This window comes from Bos indicus, chromosome 3 (genome assembly GCF_029378745.1).
Source record: "Bos indicus isolate NIAB-ARS_2022 breed Sahiwal x Tharparkar chromosome 3, NIAB-ARS_B.indTharparkar_mat_pri_1.0, whole genome shotgun sequence".
Lineage (NCBI taxonomy): Eukaryota > Metazoa > Chordata > Mammalia > Artiodactyla > Bovidae > Bos > Bos indicus.
In genome coordinates this window covers 46217394-46240613 of record NC_091762.1, presented here as the reverse complement: position 1 = coordinate 46240613, position 23220 = coordinate 46217394, and the positions used below count along the sequence as shown (strand labels likewise).

At 36.1% G+C, this 23220-nt stretch overlaps 1 protein-coding gene across 2 annotated transcripts in view; it reads right to left on the bottom strand.

The window, feature by feature from the left end:
* DPYD (dihydropyrimidine dehydrogenase) overlaps nucleotides 1-23220 on the bottom strand; it is a 922996-nt gene that overhangs the window by 514152 nt on the left and 385624 nt on the right. For both annotated transcript variants that reach the window (XM_070779940.1, XM_070779937.1), the window contains exon 11: nucleotides 8065-8275. In XM_070779940.1, the coding sequence (XP_070636041.1) occupies nucleotides 8065-8275 (211 nt within the window). The remainder of the gene's footprint in view (nucleotides 1-8064; nucleotides 8276-23220) is intronic.

Below are 23220 nucleotides of genomic sequence, written 5' to 3'. Positions count from 1 at the left end.
CAATGTGGTGTTGAGCAAGTTGCATAATCTCCCCCTGGCTCTCTCCCTTCCACCCCCATTCCACCTGGAAACTCCTACACATCACTCAGCCTTCAATTTACAACCCACTTCCTCCAGGAGGCTTCTCTGAACCTTCAGATTGTTCTCTCTCTGCTTCCTGAGGACTCTAAACTTCTCCCAGCACAATTTATTATGAATGTGAGTCTTGCCTGGTTAAACTGCATTCCTGGATGTCAAGTTTGCATGTGCCTGTTCTCCACTTTATCCTGAGAACACACTCAGTGTCTGGAACAGCAGGCCATCAGAAACTATTAGCTAAACAAATAAACTTGTGAAATTAGGAGTCTAGAGTATGTTATCTCTTAAGTCCCTTCTAGCAGTCTTCCTGGTGGCTCAGTGGAAAAGAATCTGCCTGCAATGCAGATATGGGTTCCATCTCTGGGTTGAGAAGACCCACTAGAAAAGGAAAGGGCAACTCACTCCAGCATTCTTGCCTGGAAAATCCCATGGACAGAGGAGCTCCGTGGGGTTGCAAAAGAGTCAGACAAGACTTAGACACTAAACAAAAACAGTAAGTCCCTTCCACAACATTTGCAAATATAAGTAAGGAAAACATCAGTGCTAGTGGCTATATTGTGATGTATGCCTGCTACTTTATTTTTCAATTCTATCTATCCATCCCTAGTCATATTAATCATCAGCGAGGCCCTTCCTCTAACATTTCTGCCATCAGTCAAAAAGTTCTCCTAGCTGGCATTAAAGTACAATATTCCTTAATCTGTAATTTGAAACTATATTGTAAACATTTCTGTTTATAAAAACGTATACAATAGGGAAAATCTGATCAATTATGACATATTCTCAACTTGGTATTCCATTCCATCCCTCTCCTGTTTATTTTTGGTAAGGCAGAAAAGGAATTCTGAAAGTTAAAAGCCACAAAAAGTAGACAATTATTCAAAGCAAAGTTTGTTGAATTTCTAAGTGCCATCAGTGGCTTCTGAAGGAGCTGTTTTATTGTTTGAAAGATGAAACATGCTTGTTAAAAAGGGCGGGTTATTAAAATGCCCTAGTGTTCCACTTCCATTAGCAAAGTAGCATATAAATAACATTTTAATAAGAAAAAAAGCAAATTAAACATACTGATGCCATTTCTTTTCAAGCGCAGATAAGTATGACTATTGGGCACTTGACTCATGTACTGCTCAATTTAAAATATTTTTCTAGGTTTTTCTCAACACCTAAAATAATGGAGGAAAAATGGGCCCTTTTGAAAAATTCCTGAATATCTGCATTGTCATGGATTCATGCACTCTATTTCTTACATACCTAGCCTTTTCAAGCTCTGGCTTAGGCCAGAATAAGGCAAATTAACCTATGGACTGCTCCTTTTTTCAGGATGACAGCAAGTGAATCAAACTATACTTGAAGCTAGTATTGGCAGAATCTTTTATTTACTTTTCATGAGGTTTTGAAAACACTTTCTGAGGGCCTTCTAATAAGAGGAGCTGGTAAGTCACTTTATAGCCTCCCCACCATCCTGCCAGTCCCTCCCCGCACCCTACCCACCCACCCCACCCCCACAAAAAAATAAATAACACTTCCTTATGGAACTAATTGCTATTAATGCTATGAAGGCAGCTGTTTTCTGAGGGGTCCATTAAAGGTTCAGAAAGCGCTGGGCTTTGTATTTCCTTGTTGTCTCTAGTGAAATGAGCAGGAAGAAAACGTAGCCTCTGGGTGAAGTACGCAAACTCCTTTCCTAGAAGCACCACACTCATGCTATGCCCGGAGAGCTCAGTCACCTCGGCACTTGCTAGCCTGAGCAGGCTGTGCAGCGTTCTCCTGAATGGGTATTACTGCCGCCATTCCTCCTATCTTCTTCCGAAAACAAAGGTTTTTAATCTTAGTTATCTAATCCCATAATTTTCAAGTGCTTAAAGGCTCCAATTTAGCAACATCAACAGTGCTTCTCTCTTTCCTTTTTCACATAAACATGAGCAATCATACAAAACAAAAATTTGGCCCAGATTTTACCTCGGATGTTCAAGAGGAGAAAACAAAGATATTAAACATATCCTCTGTTCTTTAAATATCTGATTTATGGAAAACCCAAAATGCAGATTTCTACCTACTAAAATTAGTTGAAAGAAAATCCCTCTCAATGGTATAAAAATCATCAGAATTGATAATAAAACATTTTGAAAACATATGATACAGTTACAAACTGTGTACTTTTTTCTGCAAAGTAAAAATAACGAAATAAAACATTTTCTCCTTTAAAAATTCATAATTTGTAAGGGCATCTGTTTTACTCATTTACAAAAGACATGTGGACAGAGCCTGAAAGGCCCCAGATGAACTCCTAATTCTCAATGCTTTTATCCCTAGATAAGATTCATACCATCATAAGGGTGTACTATAACTCAACTGTAACTCAATTTAATTATCAAAGTGTGATTTTGTTACACAAGGATGGTAACATCTGCAATGTAAGAGATGCTCACTATTGAACTGAACTGAACTGAACTATGTGCTAGACATATATCTAAGTGCCTTACATATATTATTAATTTATTTATTCTTAAAATAACACTAGAAGGTAGATACTGTAATTTTCCTTCTTAAAAGATCAAGACCATGAAGTACAAAGAGACTAAGGGAGCCAGATTTCCAGCTGGGCAGCCTGGCTCTCAAGCCCCCGCTCTAAGCTGCTACACCAGACGGACTCTAATTAGTGTCATATTTATTGGATTATAAAGAATTCAACAATTTATGCCAAAACAAGGGAAAAATCAATAGCAAAGAAAAAACAGAATAACTTTTCTAACATTTATGTTTTCTAAGAAAAATAAATCAAATAAACCCCACAGCAGGAAAAATATAACAACTAGGTATAATAAAACTGGAAAAGACTCTGAGGCTGGGAAAGATTGAAGGCAAAAGGAGAAGAGCGTGGCAGCGAATGAAGTGGTTAGATAGCATCACCAACTCAATGGACATGAAATTGAGCAAACTCTAGGAGACAATGAAGGACAGAGGAGCTTGGCATGCGGCAGCCCGTGAGATCACAAAGAGTTGGACTCAACAAAGTGTCACAAGAGACTGAGCGACAACAACAAACAAAGAAATTAAAATTTTAACAAGAATCAAGTCAAATGAAATGCACAAATATAAACGAAGCATCTACCATGGCTATTATTGGGACTACAATGTACTGTAAAGATACATTCTCTGTCCTTTGGGGGTTTACAATCTAACTAGAAGATACATTATAACAGGTTCAGAAACATCAAAGCATATGGGTCTTTTCAAAGTAGACATTTCAAAGGAATGAGAGGATGACTTGGTGCAGTGTGTGAGAGAGGCACCGAGGTCATGGCATAGTTGAAAGTGCCTTCCTTCAGTTGTCAAAAAGCAGACAAAACTGTATCATCTACACCTCCTAGGAAAGTGCAAACAAGGACATATGTTATCACCTCCCCTGAAAAAATGAAGCTGTGAGGTCAGTAAAAATGGTAACAGATTCTCCTTATCAATTCCAAACTAACAGTAGAGATATGCACATTCTTTTCATAACTGGTAGTTTGGTTCCAAGCAGAAAGAAAAGGGAATAAAATAAGGAAAAAAGTCTCTTAAACTTGACACTGCTCTAACAAAAAGAGGGAAAATTCAACTCCAAACACTGATGTTGGTGTTTAACAGAAGAAAAGACTTCTTATATTATGAAACATATGCTTTTACAATAAATAAATACATGTTTTAAAATTTCCAGTGAAGGGCAATATTTGTGGAGTAGAAATGCTAGTTAGAGGTGAAAGTGAAGTCGCTCAGTCGTGTCTGACTCTTTGGGATCCCATGGACTGTAGTCTACCAGGCTTCTCTGTCCATGGTATTTTCCAGGCAAGAGTACTGGAGTGGGTTGCCAGTTAGAGGTAGCCTGTGCTTAATTTACCGAGAGCCTTTAAAATCAGATTTGAATACTAAAATCCAAATTAAATATGATTTGGGATCTTACATTCTTAGAGGAAATGGATGAGAATTTTGAAAAGGTGGAACCACCTTGAGTTTTTCATAGGAAAGATATTAAATAAGGCTAAGAATTTATCATCCCAATCAAATTAGAAATTGGACACCATACTACCTTTAGAATTTGTAACAGTAGTTAATGAAGGATTCAATTAAATTGTGCTTATAATAAGCACACATAAATTTCATGCACAGGGATGTGGAATATGTAGTCTTTTGTTCTTATTTTCTACTCACTGCTATAATCCAAAAAAAAAAAAAAAAGAGAGAGAAATAAAACAGAATTAAGTAAAATAATGATGATTACTTATAATTGTGATAAGCCTTGGAAAGAATGAAATAATTAGCAACTGTAATCTAAGGATATTACACAAATTTGTTTTATAAATTTGACACATTTTTCTTTTCTATAAGCTATTGAGGCAGTTACTATTTTTATGACATGAAATAAGTATTAGAGATACATTGGGTGCTTAATACTAAAGCTATTTTATATTCTCCATTGTGAAATGCATAAATTAAGGGACTTACAAAACAATGTAGTATATACGAAAAAATTAGACAAATAATTTCCTTCAAATTTCCCAATTTAGTTTACCTTTACCAACACCTATTATTGATATAATTGAGACACTACAATTTCATTTCACTATTTTCACTTAAAATATTATTGTAATCAGATAATGTGGAGAGAATAAATTATCACTGTACTGTCAAGTTTATTTCATTCCTTTAATTCTTCAGCATATATTTACATAATATATTCACCAAGGACTTTCCAAATTAACCACTACGTAATCCACCCTGTACTAGATACTAGGAGAAACAGTTCAATAGGGAACACTGGAAAGTAAAGCTAGGCACATAGTACATAAAATCATTTGTTGAAGTTCTCAGCCAGTCAGGAGGAGTTTCATCCTCTTGTATAGGGCAACACTGGTGACTTTAATGAAAAGCAAAATTGGAATTAGATATCTGAATCTGGGATATCATTTTTGAACTTTAGTGAGAAGAGAACTATTGTACCATTTCCAATAACAGCAAACTTGAGAGGCAATCAGTCTTAGGGCAACCTGATGAGGTGCTCCTTATTTTGTGCATATCTCTCTAAATGTATTCTAAACTTGATAAAACAAACTTTTTTGTTTGAAGGTCTGCCTCCGGCTCCAGTCTGTGAAGTTTTTAAGTTCAAGAAATGCCTCATTCATCTTTGTACCCTGCAGAATACATTTTGGTACCTGGCATTCACTAGAAACTCACTAAATGCTTGTTACATGCATGAGCATAAACAGAGGATGAAATACCTTCTGAGAAATGAAAAGTAGAGAAAGAGATTTTAGAGCCATTTTATACACAAGTGCAATAGTGCTTATTGTAAGCCTGGCTACCCCTTGCCACATAGAAGTTGTCCGTTAAATATTCTTAAAAGGAATTAATGTATGTATGGATAAATGAATGAATGAGTTCAGTAAAGAAATAAATATATTAAGAAAAGAGAAAATGGTCAAAGTCTGAACTTTTTAGAGGAAAAAAACAGTCAGTGACAGTGGAAAAGGAACAGTTAAAAGAAAAACAAAAAAAATGGAGTGTCATAAACAATAATAATGTGTTACAGTTTCAATTCCAAAGCACTTTCACATTATTTTATTTTAATTCTGATAACCGTCCTGAGAGGTAGAAAGAGTATGTATTATTATCCATGTTTTGTTACAGAGGAAGAAGCTGAGGCTCAGAAAGGTTAAGTGACGCGGAAGAGTTTTTCAAACACAACTGTCAGATGCAGAAAATAGAATAAGGAGTGAAAAGATTACCCCGAGTTTTGTGTGCAGTTCGCTGGAGTCTGTACAAAGAGAGCTTGGGAAGGAGCGAAGAAGAAGGGTAGAAAAGCAGATTGATGATTTAAGAAAGAGGTTATAAGTAAATATATTGAAGTATATCATACCACATATGCAATAATCACAAAAATATCACACATAAATCACATCACAGGAGTATTGAGCTAGTATTCAGGGCAGAAGAGACACAAACAGCTTCTCTTCTTACCCAAACTGACAACTTGCTTTCTACAATCTGATTTTCACTCTATCTGGTAACATGTGCACGTGAAAGTTTTCTTTGAAAGTATTGTTTCAAGATTTTAAATACTGCTTGGGTAAGATCTTCTTGATCAACTTTTCACAAATGATGTTTCTCTCTACCATTTTTAAATGTTTTCCATTCAAAAAACAGTATTGAATATATTTAGAAAGCAGCAGAGATGTGAATGCTATTTAACACTGCAGCTCTTCCAGCTCCCCTCTAACTGGAAAGTAGCTCTCATTAATGTCAACGTTGAAGGTCCACGTAAAGCAACTAGTTCTATTTGAGGAAAATTTTCTCAAGCAGTTTGTTTTTCAAGTCAGGAGGAGGGGGAAAAAAAGGGAAAGGGAAGGTCTGATCATTTTCCCTTGATTTCTCTAATGTATACAGGGTGAAACATATAGAGCCCTGGAAGAAACATACACAAGTAAATTTTGGAACAAAATTCACAAATAAATTTTATAATGATTTAGTCAAATAAACACGAGTAAATCAGGTTTTCTTTTCTTCTACTCAATATTTTAAATATTAAGATAAATCTTTCACTCTTTACACACATACCAACATAAGCTTTGGAAAGCTGTATTCTATGATTTTCTGAGTCACATCTACTTAAGTTTGCTAGGGAAAAGATATATTTTCCTTGATATTAGAGTTGTCAGTTGTGGAACATAAATTTAAATGGTAAGATAAATTGTTTTTTGATAGACAAAAAATCAACAAAATTGCAAGTTAAGTGATTCACATTTTTACTCAGTTTTCAGTCATATACAGAGCGGTAAGAACATTATGATCTTTTTGTAGATAACAGAATACAGTTTATATGTTGCTCTCTTTTTCCTTCCTGAACTCATCAATGAATAACAAAGCACACTGTGACTATGTCTGCATATCACATAAATGTCTAGATGAAAAGTGACAAATTCAGGCCATCATCCAACTATTTGAAAACATTTATCTTGATGACATTAAACATCTGGATGTTTCCAAATACCAAGATGTTTGATGTCCTGCAGATAAAATATCCTGATGAGTGCTTAAACGTTTTACTTATCTATTGGATAAAAATGCACATTTGCAAGCATTATCTTTTTCTGTTTCAGACACAAAATGTAATTTTAGCATGCATATAGTAGGAAGCTCTAGGAATCATCAGGTTTAGAAATTTTACTTACTCTTTTTCCTAATGAATCTTGAAATTAGAGAAACATCTTTATTTTCTTTTTAGTTAATAAAATAGATGTCATTTTGACAGTGTGCAGTAAAAAGTAAAAGATTTGCAAAATGAAGGGTACGGAGGAACCTAAGCCTTTATGTAAAGTGGCCCACAAAAACACTGTGCGTGAGGAAAACAACACAAACTAGTCTTAGTTGATTGGCTTATTATTCAGTTGGGATGTTATCTGTTTCTTCTTCTCACATCTTGTTCAAAGCATTTTGTTCTTAGCATGTCCATTTATGCCAGTTAGATGAAATGACAGACGTTCAGACTTCCTAATTTGACAATTTTGATGTTTCTAGTGATAATTTGGTATGCGAATAATAGTAAACATGAATTCTATTTTTGACTATTCATTAGATCTTAACTTGCTTGAATCACTGAAGATTGGCTATTACAAGTTCTCTGTCACATTTTCTAACTCTAGGTCTAATTGAACAAAAGGCTGATTTTTATAGGGGAAACAAGACAAACATTGTTACAAAGCAGGATATGTATTTTGACTATAAGCTTAAAAGAAAGATTAATGTTGTTTTCAATTCCCAGTACTTTAAATATAATTCTGTATAAGTATTAAATACCATTTCTAAGTCTTACAAATCAAGATTTCTTGCATTCCATACTAGAAGAAGGAAATGAATGTTCAAGTGAAAAACAATTCCCTGAAAGCTGGAAACCATTACGGCAGTAAAATAACAGACAATTGCATAACACACTTCAGCTCCCAAGCACTCTACCTTTAGGATCACTCAGAACTGAGCCAAAGGCACTGATGACCACATCGGCTTTCAGACAGACTATCTGATCTTCATCTTCATTCCATTTTCCAGTTTCATCTTGCTCTGTCCGAACAAATTGCATGGCAACAATTCTCCCACCTTTTACTATAACCTTCCGTGGAGACAAGAAAGGCAAAAATTCACATTTTTCTTCTCTAGCAAGCTCCACCTAAAATGAAACAGAACACAGAAAAACTTGAAAATGTTTCTTCTTGATTTAATATTGATTTTTAATTCAATTATTCATACTAAAGCTTATAATGTTTAAATCAACATGAAGGTTTTTCTTTCACCAAAGCTGAGATTCAGTTATCAGCTGTTCACATTTTGTAAATCACTGACACAGGAAGTCTTGCATTGAAGCTGTCATGTGGAATTTTATAGATCATGGCGAGCGTGCGTGCATGCTAAGTCGCTTCAGTCATGTCTGACTCTGTGCTACCCTATGGACTTTTGCTCTCCAGGTTCCTCTGTCCATGAGATTCTCTAGGCAAGAATACTGGAGTGGGTTGCCATGCCCTCCTCCAGGAGATCTTCCAGACCCAGAGACTGAACCTGTGTCTCTTGTCTCCTGAACTGGCAGGTGAGTTCTTTACCACTAGTGCCATCTGGTAAGTCCAGATCATGACATCACAAGCTATTTCTGAAGTTTTAGGTAGTGCGTGCCCTATGGCTGGTAGTGTGTGAGGTTTCTCACTATAATAGCGTGGTCTCCTTATGCTTTTATTTCTGTAGGTTAAGTTCTCTTTTTAATCATCCCTTTTATGAAAATAAATTCTGATTATTACCAGGCTGCATATATCTAAACTAGAAAAAAAATCCATAAAGTGGGTGAGCAAGTCTCTGGAAGTAACTGATTACAATGGTAGGAAAGCGAAAAGATTAGAGAAATTCTGTGGAACCAAGAAACAAGTAACATTTATTTTTACTTTCGGAAAAAAAAATGAAAATTTCAAGAAAGAGAAACAAACATGTTCCTCTTGACAAATTCCCAGTTATTCCACTTATCTGACATAATTTATTCTGCCATAAAATTGGACACTCTCGTTTTTGCTTTCCTGCCCATAATGGGATGTCTATTAAAATAGAATGTTAAGATTTATTTATTCACTTCTTTTTCCACTTACTGTTTTGGGTGCCAGGCCTTTGTTAATGTGATCCTAACCCGTATGTTGACTAGTCTTTTGCAGGAAATGTAAAAACATCCCACAGAAGAGGTTGTGAGTGTGTCTAGTCTCATTCTTTCCCTCCCCGATGGAAGAAAGATAGATTCTCAGTTGACGAGTGAGGTTGAGAAAGTTGAATGTGTAAGGCTTCTAACCAGGAATTATCTGGGCTACAACAAAATGAAAAAACTGAGACAAAAAGTAGCTTGCTCAATGTTTCGATGAAGCCATGGACCCATCTCTCAGCACTCCATCCACGAGTGGTGGTTCCATCTTTGCAGTACATCAGAATCACCTTAGAGGACCTGATAAAACCCTGCACAGGCTTACCCCCAGTTCTGTAGCACTGAATGAGGCCTGAGATTTGCATTTCTAACAAATTGCTAGGTGATGCTTTGCTGCTATTCCAGAAGTGACACTTTGTGAACCACGTCAGTTTAGACTATAGCTGCCTATCTCTGCACGTCGATTGATCTATACCATCAATTGTCAGTGAGATTAGTATCACCCATAAGGGAGTGAAATTTATTTTCCTCAGAGAAGAAAAATTCTTACATAACATAATAGCATAGAGTCACAGCATATAAACAGATACACAGAATATATATGGTATGAACATTACAATGTCATAAAAATCTAAAAATATCTAAACTCCTTCAAGGGATGATGATTTTTTTTTAATTTGAAAAACACATTATTACATATTGGAATGAAGCTATTTCAGTCTATGTCTTAATTAAGATGTTTTTTGAAAACTGGTTTTGAAGGCTTGAAAAGAGCTCCATAAACTACTGTCACATAACTTTTTCCTTTTCATTATAAAATTAAGAGATTAGCAATAGCAAAAACAATAAATAAGTGGGTATTGTGGGTGGTAAATATACAAGCCAGTGGCTCTCAAACTGCTCGTGGTTTATAAGGGAGAGAGAAATAAGTGGGATTGAATCAGTTTGAAACCTACTTCCACTGCTTATTTGGGATAGTTGCTAAATCGCTTTGACCTTACATTTAAAAAGGGGATAACAATACCTAGCTACATTAATTGGTATGTGGTGTTGCTTAAGGCAATTCAGAAATGTAAAACACCTGAAGCAAGCTTAACTTGTACAGGTGAAATAAATGCAATTTATTTGAAGTTGTCTTTTTCTGAATTCACTTTTCCTCCAAATCATTCTTCAACCTACTCAGTAACACTTAGCAGTAAGATTACGACTCCGACATCAAGGTAACTCAACAGCAAAGGTAAGGAATAAAAAAAAAAAGGAAAAGCCAAAAAAACTTATACTCCTCTTTAACATTCTACAAAACAAAAATGTGTGACGTCTGGAAAGCAAAATATTCCGTAAATACTTCAAATTAAAAGATAAATATAGTTGCATATAATGCTACGCTTTCTGTATCACTTTAGTCTCCTTTGCATAAGGGAGTGTCTTATAGCTCACCAACATAAACCAGTTTATTGTGTTTCAAAAATGTCAAGTGATGCTAATTTTAATGATAATGGCAAACTTGACTGGAGAGCAGTGCCAAATCATTATGGTTTGAGTAAATCAATATATGGTGTGTATTTATAATAGTACTCTTTTCTGTGGAGGGCAAAAACAAATTCCCAAACTAAGGGTGCACATACTGGGAGCACGTCTCAGACTCTAGGGTGTGTTTCACGCCTTTCTACTCTTCTCTATGAATACTTAAATAGTATATGTTATTATATGTAGATAACCTTATATACTTTTTACCAAATTTGGCCTTTAACTTAGAATGAGTTATTGAACACTGCAAACAAATCAAAACTTTTAAGAATTTACAATAAGATTAAGGTTGAATAAGATTTAGTGGTACTCTTGCATGGCTTTTGAGTAAAACTTATAGCCTAAAAACTATGTACTATTATGAACAGGAAGAAACTTCATTTTAATATGTCCTCAACTCACATAATAACTTTTCATATGCACCAGGGTTCATAACTTGTATTCAAATATTCAGTATTTGTGCCAGCTATCTGACTGTGCACAGAAGTCAGAAGGTATACACACTGGCCCACAAGCAGACTATTCCAAAATTCTGCTTTTGAAACTTACAATGTTATTTAGTCTCTCAAACATTTAAGATTTGAGCAGTAGACATAAATCACACTCTGTCCTGCTATCTTGCTATTCAGTTCAGTCGCTCAGTCGTGTCTGTCTTTGCGACCCCATAAACCACAGCACGCCAGGCCTGCCTATGCATCACCAACTCCTGGAGTCCACCCAAACCCACGTCCATTGATTCGGCTATGCCATCCAACCATCTCATCCTCTGTCATCCCCTTTTCCTCCTGTCCTCAATCTTTCCCAGCATCAGGGTCTTTTCCAATGAGTCCGCTCTTCACATCAGGTGGCCAAAGTACTGGAGTTTCAGCTTCAACATCAGTCCTTCCAATGAACACCCAGGACTGATCTCCTTTAGGATGGACTGGTTGTATATCCTTACAGTCCAAGGGACTCTCAAGAGTCTTCTCCAACACCACAGTTCAAAAGCATCATTTCGTCTGCGCTCAGCTTTCTTTATAGTCCAACTCTCACATCCATACATGACCAGTGGAAAAACCATAGCCTTGACTAAACGGACCTATTAGATACCTAGATTTTCCATTTTACATAAAAGAGAATAACTTTTAAAGAAAAGATAGAAAGACATGACTTGAATATATATAATTATTTGCAAAGTATTGATATTATATTGAAAAAAGAACTGAGATAATAAGATTTACTGTAGTCAATAGGGAAATATTAGGAAAATGAGAAATTCAAAGTAAGCAAAGCCATACGTTAAGTGAAATACCCTATAACTTATTTGTGGAAAACAAAGGAATTTATTTCCATTACTATGAAATCTATCTGAAAATACAAAAGTAATAATAATAAATACTCATATATTTATTTTTAAGTTCTTAAGACATAATTCATTTTAATTTTCACAAAGGAGATATAACATTTGTATATTAGTTGCTTATTTTAAGTATTTAGTTTCAAAATTTTCTCTCTGTTGCAGCTCTAAAAGCCAAAAACACAGTGGATACCATCATGATTTACAGACTAATCACACAGCCTCCTGCTTGCTGTCCCCATAAACAAACAATTGTGGGAATAAGTATTATTTCCTTCCTACAGAAGAGAAACTGATGCTCAGAGAAACCAAAGGAATATTAAGAAATGACAAAGTTTAGCTAAAAATTATGCTATGGCTAAATCAAAGCCCTGTGGTATTCAATTTTATTCAAAGACAGAAATTCTAGTATATTTGAAAGAATGAGACTTTGTATAGCTACATTTGTTGAATTTCAAAACAAGGCTAATTGGAACAGGAAAGAAAGGATCTGCTGCTGCTGCTGCTGCTAAGTCGCTTCAGTCATGTCCGACTCTGCGACCCCATAGACGGCAGCCCACCAGGCTCCCCCGTCCCTGGGATTCTCCAGGCAAGAACGCTAGAGTGGGCTGCCATTTCCTTCTCCAATGCATGAAAGTGAAAAGTGAAAGTGAAGTCGCTCAGTCGTGTCCGACTCAGCGATTCCACGGATTGCAGCCCACCAGGCTCCTCTGCCCATGGGATTTTCCAGGCAAGAGTACTGGAGTGGGTTGCCATTGCCTTCTCCAGAAAGGATCTAGCCAAAGGCAAATTAAAGGTAAGGGTTTGGCTGGATAAAGGCTGTCCTCAGTGGAAAGAGGAAATCCAAGCTTCCTGGTCTCAGTAAGTTTAGAGGTATAATCACAAAATACAGGAACCAGGTGATGGACTTAGGAACTCAATATTGTAGATTAGTTAATGGAGACTCCTTGAATACAAAGGAAGGGTAAGTTTAGAACAAAGAAGTACTACTTCATAAAGCAAACAGTAGAGACATAGAATACATTATCTAAAGATATAAAGATAGAAAATTAAAATAGAATTCAAATTTATTTATTTGTTAGACAATAAACTGGTACAAAGACAATATCTTACTTAACTTTCTATCCTCAATATCCAGCTGTGACATTCGAATATTTAAGAAATGATGAGCATAAGAAAATGAACATTTGGACAGATGCCTGGCAAATCAGGATATATTCTAGCCAATATGCCACATGAAAGGTTATCCGGTGGATTTCAGCCATATAAGTATCTAATAAAATGACTGGCACACAGTTGACACCGAATAACATTTTGTTTACCACAATGAATGATTAATATGAAAACCCCGAAGATATTCAAGCTAACAAAATGACAACTGACTCGTAGTAAATGGAGTCGACAATACTAAATATTCATCTTATAGCAAGGAACACAACATTTAGAAGACATGCTACCTGACCAGAGCATCCTATACTGTGAGTTTGAAATGAAAAAGCAAATGGTACTCCTTCTCAGTTGTCAGTTTCAGTGCCATATGTTTATGATGGACCAGAGTGACCAATGATCTAACTTTATGAAGTAGGTCTTAACATTTTGTTGTTCAAATGAATCAGGCTCCTGTGCTAATAACTGGTTCACAGATGTCAGTGTTAGTGCCTTTTAATACCTAATGTTTGCTTATGATCATTGTGTGTGTGCTCCATCACTCAGTCACGTCCGACTCTTCACAACCCCATGGACTGTAGCCCACCAGGCTCCTCATCCACGGAATTTTTCAGACAAGCATACTGGAGTGGGTTGCCATTTCCTTCTCTAGGGGATCTTCCTGACCCAGGGATTGAAACTGTATCTCTTTCATCTCTTGCATTGCAGGTGGATTCTTGATCACTGAGCCATCAGGGAAACCCCAATGATCATTAATAATCAACAATTCAGTGAATTGAGTATATGGACATTTCTGTTCGTGACACATATATTTATTTATTTACTTGTTTGATAAGCCTATTCTCATGAGGAACAACTGGTACACCAAGCAAATATACATGTCTCCTGTCTTTTTCCCCACCAATAAATATTCAAGGAAATTAGATACAAAAGCATCCATAAGTTTCCATTTTTGAAGTTCAATAAATCGCTACTTTATTTTCATACTGTCTGAGGGGAAAAAAAAAAAAAACGCTTCTTAGCTTTGATTTTTACCTCCATATTCGGGGAAAATATGTGGTTGATGCAGAGTGAAATAAAAATAGAGTGCTATAGCATGCAATAAAGATCATCATTTTAATGATTAACTTTATGTAATGTGATGATTTGGTCTGATTAATATTACAGGCATCGTACTGTGGAAATTATGAAACAACATAATTTACTATAATTAAAAGCATGATGTCAACTCATTTTTAGATTGCATATAGACAAAGTAAGCATAGGTTATAAGCCATAATGAGCAGAACTCAAAACCAGCATACATTAAATTCTAATTGCCAAAGTTGGAGAAATGATGTGAAGAAACAATATTCTTTGTACAGATTATCGTCTAACAGCCAGACATTCAACAAGTGATCAGTTCTATCAATATATGAACATGAGGACCTCAGAGATGTTATTTCAAATCAAAATTGTTTGATAGTCTGTATTGGCCAGTGATAATCTTGGAAAATATTATCTTTTACTTCATCACTATTAAATTATTCATACTACATAATAAGAACACTATTGATGTATTAACTTGCCAACATTTATTAAGTCCTTATTATATACAAAAATGGTGCTACATGCTGTAGTTAATAAAATAATTCCTACTTTCAAAAATCTCAGAAAAAGAAACAAATATGCAATTATATTTTGTGATAACATATAAACACATTCTGTTTTAATGGCACATAAAAGGGTTATTTTAAACAGCAGTTGTGCAGGTCACAAAAGGGCTGCCTGAAAAATGTAAAATATAAACTAATCTTGAAAGATGAGTAGGAATTAGTTAGAAATTCTGGTATGAAACAGATTATCTTCCTTCGGTGAGAGAAGATGTAGGATGGCAAAAGAGTTTATCTCAAGAAAGAAAGCGACCTGGTCAAATCCCCTTGTAAACATGCTAATGGAAACAAGCTATCAATCAGCATTTGCAACTGGGAGAGCAGTTATCCTTGTGATGCTTTTGCCAAGGTATACCTGCTAGTCTAGGACTGCTAAGGTAAACAAAACCTGGGATTTATGCAGCATAGCTCTCTCTAAACAGTCATGTTAACTATGTGACTATCTGCGTATAAACTGGAGATATTTTATAGTTAAAACAACTTCGTTTTGTGTAAGTGATAGAGCTACTAATGTTACTTAGAGACTACGTTATTCTGGATCAAAGCATACCCTGATGCAACAAGATGGCAGTCTTGTACCTTTTCTTGTTTACCGCACACTTCATGTTTACTTGTATCCTTGAAATTATTAATAAAGCTGGATACAAGTTATAACTCTAATTCATGTGAGTTTGACTTCACAATCCAATCTTCTGGTTGTTTTGGTTACCAGGGAGACAAAGGAAGATAAAAGAGACAGTAAACTCTGAAAATCTACTCCTGATCACATCTCCTTTAATTTATTAAAAACAGCTTAATATATTTTGTACTTTTTGACTTATACAGACTCACAGTCTGTGGTGGAATGCAGAGCAATTGATGTGCTTACCAGTCTCTGGAATATACAAGCTAACTCTGCAATTATTCTTTTCTAGGCAAAAGTTTGCTGAAACCACAAGTTGAGGTTACTTTTTTTACTGTTTCCTATGGTGTTACAAGTATTTGGCATCTTTTAACTGTAAGGTTTTAAAATGGAAGAATCTTGAACAGAAAGAAACATTTCTCCAATGAGAGTTCTACTACACACTGGATATAGTTGCCCCTTAACTATGCTGTGTCATGATGAAGCTACAAAAACCAGAGATGCAATGTGTGGCATAATTTAGAGGCTTAAAATGCCTTTGCACGGGTATTATGAAATACATCATTTTTAAAAGAAGAGAGTATTTTTGAACATTACTCATTTATGACTGACAAAATGTTCTTAAATCTGATGAGCTTTTATTAATCCTCATCTTAGATTTTGCTACAATCAAGCTGTTAGTGGGATATCTCACAAGATATTTGTTAGAATATTTGTTGGAATACAGTTAAGCTATTGTTGGAATGTCTCACTAGATTATCTTCTGTATTAGGTTGGTGCCTTTGTAATACCTTCTTCAATCTTGAAATGCCTCTTCGTACAAATTCTGTACAAATTAGGATCTTATGTCTTGTGCAACTTGCTAATCCTCTCTGATTCTATATTTTTTACTGATTTTTAATTTTGATTTCATATATTGCTTGGTTGAATTTCTTTTTTTTTCTTTCTTTTTTTCTAAATTCATAGCTATCTTTTCAGAGTTTGAAGGCCAAGGAAAATTGACATTTTCAATCTACTTGCAATGCTAGGTTGATATTGTAATAAAATAAACTTTAAAAATTTAGATTAATATATATTGATAAATAATTGAATGAACTATTTATTCAAAAGCTATCAGAAGTAATTTTGAAGTATATATATATGCATAAAATATAAATTACATATTTTAATAACTTTATATTCATTTAAAGTCTTCCTATAAGGTTTTCAATGCCCCTAAAGTACTTTATGGAGAAGGAAATGGCAACCCACTCCAGTGTTCTTGCCTGGAGAATCCCAGGGATGGGAGCCTGGCGAGCCCCCGTCTATGGGGTCGCACAGAGTTGGACACGACTGACGTGACTTAGCAGCAGCAGCAAAGTACTTTATTCAACATGCTTCACTGATCTGTTGACTTGGACCAAGCACTATTCTACATTTTCAGTCAAACTCAAGTTGAATGAGCCAAACCATTTGAAGGAGATCGCACTTTGTGTGATGAGTATAAAGTAATAACTACTCTATAAGTGTCATAATATAGGAAGCATAAAGAACTGTAAGATCTCACAGGAGGGAGAGGCTAATTAGGATGGAGCTAAGGAAGCCTTCAAAGAGAAAATGACATTTAGAACAGACCTTGAAGGATGAGTTTATCTTTTTTAAGAGAAAAAAAAAAATCACTTTTAAAAAGAATGACAATGTTTCTTTTTGGTTTTGTATTAACTCATATGTGCTTTTCATTTATATCTTTTAAACTGCATGCATGACAAATATGTTTTTTAAAATTACACAAATTAGTTTTTAATATTTTCAACTTATAAAAAAGGAAAGAAGATATTGGGAAGCTGAGATGAACATTATTAATGGAAGAGGATCTTCTAAATTTCACATAAAAGTTAATAGAGTAATGACAACATAAAGTTTAATAGAGTAATACCAAAATGCCATTGTTTAATGAATTGACACCAGTTTAAAATGTGCACTATTAATGAATCTGTGTGTATGTATGTGTATATAATATATATTATATATAAAACTCCAGGAGATAGTGATGGACAGGGAAGCCTGGCATGCTTTAGTCCATGGGATCACAAACAGTTGGACATGACTTACTAACTGAACAACCATGGCATCAATACATACATGGGAAAGCTGGTAAACTTTTTTAAAAGGTACGTTGTTTTTAGCTCTACAGATATTCCTAAATAAACATGATGTAGCCATCCCTTGGGATTTTTGAAAATAAGTAAACATTTAGAATATATATAATCTTGAATGGGCACAAGCATTTTTTATCTTCTGGCCTGTTTACAGTCCTTGTTTTTCACTTACTATCTAAATTATCACATGTAGTGTAGAATTCTGACAGTCTCACCTGTCAGCTTCTTCAATATCCATGTCTTGATTGCAGCAGATTTTACCTCACCAACTGACTGGGGACACATTAATTGCAACTTGTTTCAAGTGTAGTATTTATAGATATTGCCAAAATTTTCAATACAGACTTCCTGTCATTTCATGAAGAGATAAAGCCTTCCTGTCCACATTCTGTATCATTCGCATATTTTTCCTAAATGTTCAAAATACACAACTTGGGGAATAGAAGAAATTTTAGAAGCATATAGTTATAACACTGATTTTATAGATGGGCATATCAGACTAAAATACATAACCTAGACCCAAGTACTTCAACTTTGGGTTAATTCCTTTTGTGACTATTCCATTCTCTGAAATTTCAGTCTTTTCAAAAAGGTAAACACATACAGATCCTTGGAATGTCATTCCAACATCATCATAAATGATTAAAGATGTATTTAATATCTCAGTACCAGGAAAGCCCCTAACTACCATTAATAACTTTGTGTGCCTGGGGACAACTGTGCATTTGTTTGTTTGCAGGTATCTTCATATCACTAACCTAGCTAATGGGTCTCTGATTACTTTCCATGGAGACCACCAGCTCAAATGATGTGCAGGTGGTAACTACTGAAGAGCTGCTATAAGCATCACCCTTAACTAAGCAAAATTAATTTTGCCAGCTTATAAAGGTTATTTTCTAAAAACAGTCCCAGAGTCATATTTCTTAAAACTAAATAAAAACTAGAAACCATTAGCTACTGGTAAGAAAAGGCATATTTAGCTAGTAATATTTAGATGATGAAAGAAAATACGGCTGTAGCTTCAACATGATCATTTGACCTTAAAAATACTTCAGAGGAGACCTGCAGATCATACCACATTAATGATCTAAAATGGGGAATGCTCTGTGGTACCAGAAGGATTCAATTAAAAGATACATATTTTTCACATAAAATGCATTTTTTTTCAGAGTCGTGGTAACAGATGAAGACATTTTTGACTAGCAGACCAGTCAATCTGCTTCTGTTATTTTATTATTAAAAATAATAAAGCAGTATTATCAAAATAGCTGACCTTCTGTACAGCTAAAATACATGAAAACAGGCACTGTCAAAGTTAAATCAGTTATTATTCTGGCAAATGAACAGGTAGAATAAAATAGTGAGCCCAAATAAAACAACAGAGGTAATGCATATTGGGAATCTGCTGCATGACGCAGGGAACCCAAAGCTGGTGCTCTGTGACAACCTAAAGGGGTGGGAGGTGGATGTAGGTGGGAGGGAGGTTTAAGAGCAAGTGGGCATGGGTATGCCTATGGATGATTCATATTGATATTGGCAGAAACCATCACAATACTGCAAAATTATACTCCAATTAAAAATAATATACAAAAAATCACAGAGGACTTCACTGGGGGACCACTCGTAAAGAATCCGCCTGCCAAAAAAAAAAAAAAGAATCTGCCTGCCAATGCATGGGACACAAGTTCAATCCCTGGTCCAGAAAGACCCCACATGCGCAGGATACTGAACCCACACTCCCTAGAGTCCATGCTTCACAACAAGAGAAGCCATCACAATGGAAGCTCACGCACCACAGCAAGAGAGTTGGCCCAGCTTGCCAGGACTAGAGAAAGCCCACATACAGCATCAAAAACTCAGTGCAGCCAAAAATTAAAACAACAGAATTAAAGATCTATCGTGTTTTGCTGCTATTGGGAAACCGAATATGTTTCTTGGTATGTTCTCTGTGTGTGGGACTGTGCTATTAAAATAATTTTGTATTGCATTCTTCTCAGTAATAATTAATAAGAACTACAAAGTCCTTCCCCAACCTTATCCATTAAATTTATCAACTCAAGTGGGTCTGTTGAGTCCTGACCTTCATGCCTCCTTTTAGGGATTCCCAACAGCCTAAAGCATTTCTGCAGTTCTATCTGATCTGTCAACAGCTTTTAATACCAGCATTTTGGGGGATTCTGTTATCCTCTGAAATTTAATCTCACCTATTTAAGCTTGCAGAAAGTTCTGGAGGGAATTATTAACAGATTTTCCCTCATCTTCTTAGAGGATAGTGCTGAATGATTGGCTGGTTTCCCTAAGGACCCTTGGCTGCGAAGTGCTAGTTTTTCAGTAGCATCCTATTTAGCATGTGTGTGAGGCCACAGGGGAGACTGAAAGACATTTGGAATCAGAATTACATCAATATGCTGATGATGCCTCCACATCTTCGTTTCATCAAACCTTATATTCTGTAGCATTAATGCTTCCTTAACTAAGATGGAAAATGCCCCAAAACAGCACACTGCTTATAGCTCTAATTAGACAGTGGGAAACTAGATCGATGATACATTAGAGCAGTGGATCAGCAGCTTCAGCATCACCAGGGAACTTGTTAAAAATGCAAATTCTCAGGCCCACCCCACACCTACCAAATCAGAAACTGGGATGGGGCCCCAGTAAGCTGTGTTGAATAAGCCCCTCAAGGTTATTTTGATGCACACTAAAGTATGAAAACCTCTGATTAGTTAAGTGGGATGTGCTTGTCACTGCAGCATCTATTGGGTAGTGATTCTTCACTTAGTAGATTAAAACATTTATGGATCGAATTATATGGTTCTTTGTTATTAACCATGTAAAAATTCTTGTTAAATCTAACTGGCCTAGGTAGTAATTTATATTTGCCATTAAATGGTGAGAAAACTTTATATTGTTCTCTAGTTCCCTCCTCTTTCAAAAATTACTTGAGGATTAGACCACAGCTTTGGATATATACATGCTGACATGCCTGACAGTGAGGCCTTTTACCAATAGACAAATTATGTTATTTTCAAATTCCACCCAAGAGTCAAAGCCCAATAAACAATATACATATTTGAGAAAAGCTCTAAATGTCAATCTTCATTGACTTCATAGAAACCAAGTGTGATTGCAGTTTGTGTATATTTGGGGTAGAAAGCATATGAGAAATAGAAAAAATACAAAGAAATTAAATTTGGTATTAAATTCTTCATATACATTAAAAATTTGTCTCAGGATATTCTCAAAATCTGTTATCTTAAAGTAGATACATGATATTGACTTAGCAGTTTCATAAGCATTAGCACTACCATGTCCTAGGCCTCTTTGATGTATGCAAAATTAAATAATGGTCAAGAGGTATTAACTTGCCATCTTTACAAATACTGGAAGTCCTCAGTCTGAAAAATGCATATTCACAGGCCAGTGATCCAACCCTAAAATCCATGCACCTTCTGTTGCTGTATTATTCCTTCTTTAACACTGAAAACTTTTGCCTAGAATTCGCAAAAGAAACTTCAAATGACTTCTGCTGTTAACAACTAAGCTAATTTGGTAAGTGTTAGCCTTTTCAATGCTAGAAGCCCTGGATGCTTATTTTCTCCAGAAAACATTCATTCCACAATTATTTATTAAACATTTTTCATGTGACATTCATTGGGCTAGGCAGGGGAAGAAAAAAAAGGATGACATAGCATCATTCTCATAGAGCTCACAGCCCAGGGGTTTTAAGACAATGTAAATGTTTTCATTTCTTGTAAACTAATAATAAACATCCAAACATTTGTTCTTCTAGTTTTAATTAAGCCCCAGTTCTGGTTGAGTCTACTAAGTTCTACTGCAGGCAATAAAAGAAGTTATCCCACCAACCCATTGCTTCCTCCCAATACTTTGATGACCATAGTTCATCCCACCAAGGCTTGACCTTCTGACTGAGCAATGCCTGGAGTTTGATCCTTTCCTTCCTATAAACCAGTCACATCAACTAATAGCCTTGTTGTTGTTTAGTTACTAAATTGTGCCTGACTCTTTTGTGACTTCATGGACTGTTCCCACCAGGCTCCTCTGTCCATGGCATTTCCGAGGCAAGAATATGGAGTGGGTTGCCATTCCCTTCTTCAGGGAATCTTCCTGACCCTGGAATCATACTTGCATATCCTGCATTGCAGGCAGATTCTTTGCCACGGAGCCACCTGGGAAGCATCTAACAGCCTACTCTCACAATTAGCCCCTGAATAGCTTCCCTGCATCTAACCCAATACCCCCTTAGTCAATTATCAACAGAGCCATTCTTTTAAAATTTAACTCAGATCCTGGTGTTTGTCTGCTCAAACCAGTTCAAGGATTTCCTCTTTCCTCAGTAAATACTGGCCTTTGGAACACTTACAAGACCTCATCACATATAGGCACATATTATCCTCTCATACTCGGTTCCAGTCATACTGACTTTTTTTTTCTATTTCTAAAAGTCCAAGAAACTTCCTCAATCAAGGGTGAATGCATTTGCCTTGATCTGTAACATTTTTCTCCCAGATGTCTACATTTCCTCAATGTCTTCATTTTTATGCCCAAAAGAAAGAAAGTGAAGTCACTCAGTTATGTCCGACTCTTTGCAACCCCATGGACTGTAGCCTACCAGGCTCCTCTGTCCATGGGATTCTCCAGGAAAGAATACTGGAGTGGGTTGCCATTTCCTTCTCCAGGGGGTCTTCCCGACCCAGGGATTGAACCCAGGTCTCCTGAATTGGAGGCAGACACTTTAACCTCTGAGCCACCAGGGAAGCCTATGCCCAAAAGTCATAGTAATAGAAAGGCTTTCCTGGGTCACCCTGTTTAAAATGGAAATCTCACCTTCTCTTTCACCATGCTGCTAAGTCGCTTCAGTCATGTCCGACTCTGTGTGACCCCAGAGATGACAGCCCACCAGGCTCCCCCGTCCCTGGGATTCTCCAGGCAAGAACACTGGAGTGGGTTGCCATTTCCTTCTCCAATGCATGAAAGTGAAAAGTGAAAGTGAAGTTGTTCAGTTGTGTCCGACTCTTAGCGACCCCATGGACTACAGCCTACCAGGCTCCTCCGTCCATGGGATTTTCTAGGCAAGAGTACTGGAGTGGGGTGCCACTCTTTCACCATAACCTCTCCCCAAATTCACACTTCTTATAGTCCTATTTAAATTTTTGTTCTGCATTGCATTAACCACTGTTCAACATACACTTATGTGACAATCTACTTGCTTGATCGAGTATCTTTCCTTACCAGGTATGAGCTCCATGAGCACAAGATTTTCTATCTGATGTGTTCACTGCTGTATTCCAATTGCCTAAAACAGGCTTGATACACAAAGGATGCTCAATAAACTTTAAGCTGATTAAACAAACAAGCAAACAAAACTTCTACCCTCTCAAGTAATTAATTATCTGGTCTCATTGTGTTTGTGTGTGTGAGTGTTTTCTACTTATGTAGAAATAGCCACCACTCATTTCTAGTGACCCTTGCCAATGGAA